Below are 6,000 nucleotides of genomic sequence, written 5' to 3'. Positions count from 1 at the left end.
AACAGATTTGTGGACTTGAGTCACATGACTCGAGACTTTACTTTGACCCGAGTCCCAAATTTGATGACTTGTGACTTGACTTGACATAAAAGACGGCTTGTGACTCAACATAGACCTTGAGTCTAAAACTCGAGACTTGACTTGGACTTGAGCAAGTGCCAAGTTTTAGAGGGCCACTTTTGGCCACTTTCCCAGCATGGGAGACTACTCCCAGCTACTTTCAGCTTAAACCAGTTAAGACCAGCCAACCAGCCTAGACTGGTTTTAGCAGGGGACTCGCTAAGTAACTCTTGTATTGTTTGTATCCACATAATGTTTAGGATCTTACGCATAACCACTATAAACCACTTATAGTAAGAAGAAACAGCGATGCATGTTGAAACAGCAGTAGCCTAATAATTGACTTAATAACTTTCAAACATATTTTTACATTTTTTTCCACATCAAATACTTGTATGTTGCCAACATATAAAGTTCACTCCATTCTTACTGTTTACCAGCTAATAATAATAGACTATTATTGACTTTAAATGTACTGTATTAATAATGCAGACGAAATGAAACACCACTAATTATGATGTCTTTCATAAATATACCTACTATAGACTAATTTTGACTTTAAATGTACTGCAGTAATTAATACAGAGACACTAATGTGGGCAAACAGCACTAATGACTTGTTCAGGACTTGAAGCTTGAAGTCGAAGACTTGTAACTTGCCCATCTTGACTTGGGACTTGACTCAAGACTTGAATGCAAAGATTTGAGACTTACTTGTGACTTGCAAAACAATGACTTGGTCCCACCTCTGCACTGTAAAAAGTTTTCACCAGATTCAACTTAAAAAACCTAAGTTCAGCAGCTTAAGTCCTTTTTGTAGTAAAGATTTTAAACCTTACGTTTTTAAGTTAAATCAGCTTAAAACTGCAAGTCATTTTAACTTATTACAATAAAAATGAGTTGCGTTTTTAAGTTGAAACTGGTGAAAACTTTTTACGGTGCAGGTAATTAAATGACAGAACATTTTTGGCTGAACCGTCCCTTTAAACATTTCCTTGTTTGTACAGTCTTTACTTATTTGGTGTTTAAATGGAATATTGTTTGACTGTGCAGCCCACTGATTTATGAAAACATTTTGTAAACATTGTATTTCAATAAATACACATTGAAAGAATACCTTCCTTTTCTGTCATTATTGCTTTGGACCGATGTTAGTTTTTGCTTAGTCTTATGTAACTCAATTACTCTTGAGTTTGATTAACTTTTTAAGACATTCAGTTTCCCCAAATCGTTTACTCAGATTTTCCCCAAGACTCAGATTTGTAACCTGAATTCAAACTGACTAAAGTGGGTAAACTTATAATTGACTAAAAAACACTGTGTTCTATGAACTCAATTTATATGAGTTTACACTACTCATATTCATTGGTTTTAAAACTTCAATCAGCAGTTTCCTCAAACAGTTTAAGATAGCTTGTTGATTTTTGCAGCATTAAAACAGGAAATGAAAACACATTGTGGTTTAGTGTCTCTGCACTGCATTGAAATCTGCAGTTTGATCAGCGCCGTCACGAACGGAAGACAATGGAGAAGGTCGTGTTCTTTTGTGTTTTTTCGTACGGGATTATTCAGATCACCTCCAGCGGTGAGTTTCACATCATTGACCTTTTGATCCTTAAATATAACATATGTTTTTATCTAAATCATTTCAAATGATCAGTTTATGATTTTTCCAGAACATGATGTGACCCTGTTGAGATTCCAGCTGAATGAAAACATCCGTCTGAACTGCACCGTGTCTGACAAAATCAAAATAGCCTGGTATCACCAGAATCCTGATTCTGGACGACTAACATTGGTGATATCTATGCTATACTCAATGATCTTAGTAAACCATGAATACAGAAATCACGCAAGATTTGAAGGAAATAGGGTGAACAACACACTAGTTATTACTGGACTAAGAGAGTCCGATTCAGGTCTTTATTTCTGTGGAACATCAATGGACTTCAATTCAGTAATGCACTTCAACAAACCCATCAGACTAGTGATGGAGGGTTAGTACAGCTTTTCAATTTCTCTAAAATAAAAATAAATTCCAAGTTTTTTTTTTTTTTTTTACTGCAATGCCATAGAAGAACCATTTTTGTTTTCACACAAAACTTCTAATAAGAGAAACATTGTTTTCATAGTATAAAGAACATTTTAATAATCTAAAGAATCATTTTCCACTGTAAAGAACCTTTTGTGCAATGGAAAGATTCCAAGGATGTTATTTTTTATGCAGTGTTTGTGCTCCAGATATGAATGATTTATCAAATCATGTGTGTTGTTTAGCCATTTGCAGTTATTGTAAAATTGAAACGCTGTGTTTAAGTAAGTGATCGTATATTTCAAATATTTTCAGACGAGACGACAGACAAAGAGGGAAAAGTTCATTCCATCACAGAACCGCCAGAGAATGTTGAGATCACAGGTGAGAGCGGAAATCATTCTTCCTTGTATTTTTATTTTATTTCAGGAACTCATCGAGTGCATTAGTGAACCTTTTGGGTTCAAGTGGAAATATTACATGGATGTTATAGGGCAAGGTTCATCATGGATCCATCAAAACGAATTAAAAACTTTTTTAAGAGTATAACTGTCGATACACTGCAAAAAGTGCACTTTTCTTGTGTCTTGTTTCCAGCCAAAATATCAAAAAAATTCTTAAATCAAGAAGGAGTTTCTAAACGAGTAAAAATTATTGTCTTGTTTTCAGAAAAAAAAACAAGTCAAAATTAAGTGTGTTTTTACTTGAAAAGAAGAAAAATAATAAGAGTAATATTGTAAGAAAACTAATCTTGTTTTCTGTTTGAAATAAGATTTTTTTTCTTACCCCATTGGCAGATTATTTAGCTTGTTCTAAGCAAAAAAAATCACTTAATTTTGGCTGGTTTTTCCTGAAAACAAGAAAATAATTCTATCTTGATTTGAGAATTTTCAGATATTTTGGCTGGAAACAAGACAAAAAAAGAAAAAAGAAAAACATTTTTTGCAGTGTAGTTACTGAGCAACAAAACTAGTTGTCACATTATTGCAAAAATGTGATCACAGATGTAATTTCTGTGCACGTTTAATTGGTTTACGGATAATTCTCTGTCTGTCTGCAGCCTCTTCAGTCGGGATGATATTGACGGAGCGTGAGCTGATATTCAGTGGTGCTGGTCTGGCTGTGCTTGTGTTTTTTCTGGCTACAGTCATTGCAGGAGGAATCATTCACAGTTACGGTTGGCAGAAAGGATGGGCCGCAGCCAAACGTGCTGGTCTGACTGATTAAAAAAAAACCTTAATGACACCAAATGTGTTTATTTCAGCATTACTGTATAAGATGGTGGCTCAACAATGTGGTTTAGATCTCACGAGGACTACATTTTTATTCAATTTGAAAGGTTTATAATCTGGTTTACATGTATATAGTGTCAAAAAACATTTTCATTTCCATATATTATGCATTTAATTTTACCTCATTTCTCAGTGACTCTCAAACAGTTTGAAGATTCCTCTTTGGTCAGATATATGGAGATTGTAAACCATTGTATTGCTCCCTCCTTTCTCATTACTCCAGTAATGTTGAACAGAAGACATTCTATATTAATTGACACATTTCTAAACAATAGCAGGCCCACAGCTGATTAGCAGAACTATTACAAGAGTTGATAGTTGCACGCTTGACAGAACATTAAAACAGCCAGTTGGTCCAAACAACTGTGCACTGACCAAAATTTCAAGGACAACCGTTTTACAAATCACGTGTTGAATTCATAGAGATTAGAGAAGCAGTCGTCAGTGAAATGACAAGAACACAGTAAATAGTTGGGATTATACTGCTGTGGTTTTGTAGTAAAGATAAATGTCAACCACTGATTCTTCCCAGCCTTTGAGTGGGTTCAAGTTTCAAGTTTTAGTGTAATGTCTCCGCAGAACGTATGCATTATGCAAATATGTAAATTTTGTGGAAATGTGATTAGAATTACAAATTACTGTTTAAGCAGTTCAGAGTCAATTGTTGTGATACATTAACTTTACTGTACTCTTTCAGTTGCAAACTTTTGCAGACTGTTTACATTCACAAAAGGTATGATATGCATGAAAGGTAATTTTCAAAACTCAATAACAGTACATATAAGCTGAGATCAAGAGAAAATATAGATGCCATGGTGTATGAAGCTTGTTCAAATTCTCTGTTAAATGTGTTGAGAGTTCAGATCAAATAAACAGCAGTAAAACTAAGAAAAATCACACATATTGTGCACTGTCTGACAGAAAACCTGATCATTATGCTAAACCTCTTTAGACACAACTGTATATATTCAATGTTATCAGATCTATTCTTAAAAGCATTCGCACACTGAACAAAAAGTGCATTGCCACGTCTTTAAAATTTTAAAACATTATTTTTTTTATGAGTGTACACACACCAGTGGTGCTATTTGGCATCTGTCCATATCACCCAGTATTGTACTCGTTGTACTTATCGACTCTTTCTTTTGAGAGACATTAACTTGATTTATAAAATCTTTCTGTTGCAAACTTTGCAGACTGTTTACATTCACGAAAGATATGATATGCATAAAAGGTAATTTTCAAAAATCAATAATAGGGGCACTATGTAGCTGGTACGTATAAGCTGAGATCAAGAGAAAATATAAATTGTTGAGAGTTCTGATCAAATAAACAGCAGTAAAACTAAGAAAAATCACACGTATTGTGCATTTGCTGATAGAAAACCTGATCATTAGCAATGCTGAACCTCTTCAGACACAACTGTATACAATCTTGTCAGATCTGTTCTCACAGCCTAAAGGTGGTCGCACACTGAACAAGAAGTGCATCACCGCGTCTTTACAATTTAAAGCATGGTTTTCATGAGTGTACACACACCAGTGGTGCTATTTGGCATCTGTCCACAGCACCCAGTATTGTACTTGTTGTGTGAGTGGTTTCAAATGTTGCATGATGCTGCGGTTTTCATGGGGTGTACACCCGCCTCAAGAAAAACAAAAAATGGTTTCACATTCATTTTGACGTGTATATAGGAAGTTTGGGGAACCGAGTTAGAAGTTATGGATTTGTGTTTAGAGTTTAGCAAACAAGAGGCATAATTTCAAGAAACGTGTTTAAGCAATTGAGAAAAACTGTAATATCTGCAATACACAGGTGTGCATGTCAGGGCTCGACAACAAGGACTGCCCGATGGCCCGGGGCCAGCGTGCGAGACGCTTGGGACAGTAGACAGGATCGTCAGTGCTGCCTTATCACTAAAGTTTAATTTGCCTGCGACTGTTTGTCAAATTCGTGCAAATACAGTCTTAGAATCGAGAAACAGCTTGTGTTTTTAAGCCTTTAAATGCTACCTTCTCTGTGATGTCGTGAACACCATATTGCTTTTCGGTTCCTCTCATCTGATTGGATGTTGTAAGTACAGTTTTTTCAGTAACCTGGTAACAACCAGTACAGCAAAGAGACGGGAACATGGCGGCAACATCAAATTATAAAGCTAAAAGGAAAAAGTAGGGGCAGCCGTGGCCTAATGTTTAGAGAGTCGGACTTGTAACCCAAAGGTTGCAGGTTCGAGTCTCAGGTCCGGCAGGGATTGTAGGTGGGGGGAGTGAATAACCAGCAACCAGCAGTTGAGTAATGTATCACAGACATATCTCACGAATCCTTTCATAAACAAAGTGTAGAGAGAGTGTAAATAAGAGACTGATTGTGCAGTAAGTTATAGAGAGCGCCGTTGATTATAATAGAGCTTTGTGATATCGCAAACAAAGATGAGTGACAGCTTGTAAATGAGGTACTGATTTATTACAGCAGTTAAATAAACAAGAAGTTATAATTAAGTGACTTATATTGTCTGACTATAACACTATTGCCTGATTTAGCTCTATTTCGTCTTCAAAAGTAGTCTGAAACGAGGCACAACTGAGCCGCTGCGCATCTCCACTCAAACACAGCGGT

General features: G+C 35.8%; 1 protein-coding gene across 1 annotated transcript; it reads left to right on the top strand.

The window, feature by feature from the left end:
• The first annotated feature begins 1,559 nt into the window (after positions 1–1,559).
• Positions 1,560–3,956, top strand: LOC141289161 (uncharacterized). Its single transcript, XM_073821264.1, has 4 exons — positions 1,560–1,645; positions 1,737–2,057; positions 2,408–2,476; positions 3,153–3,956. Exons 1-4 carry the CDS (start codon positions 1,585–1,587, stop codon positions 3,317–3,319), a joined length of 618 nt encoding a protein of 205 aa, XP_073677365.1. The 5' UTR covers positions 1,560–1,584; the 3' UTR covers positions 3,320–3,956.
• Positions 3,957–6,000: the final 2,044 nt, after the last annotated feature.

Source organism: Garra rufa, chromosome 17 (assembly GCF_049309525.1).
Source record: "Garra rufa chromosome 17, GarRuf1.0, whole genome shotgun sequence".
NCBI lineage: Eukaryota > Metazoa > Chordata > Actinopteri > Cypriniformes > Cyprinidae > Garra > Garra rufa.
Note: the sequence above shows the minus strand (reverse complement) of the source record. Positions and strands in the feature narration are given on the sequence as shown.

Excerpts from the sequence above, each read along its gene's own strand:
- LOC141289161 (XM_073821264.1), top strand. The coding sequence starts at position 1,585 with ATGGAGAAGGTCGTGTTCTTTTGTGTTTTTTCGTACGGGATTATTCAG. Across the intron at positions 1,646-1,736 it reads TATTCAGATCACCTCCAGCG|AACATGATGTGACCCTGTTG; the intron begins GTGAGTTTCACA and ends TGATTTTTCCAG. Across the intron at positions 2,058-2,407 it reads CATCAGACTAGTGATGGAGG|ACGAGACGACAGACAAAGAG; the intron begins GTTAGTACAGCT and ends AAATATTTTCAG.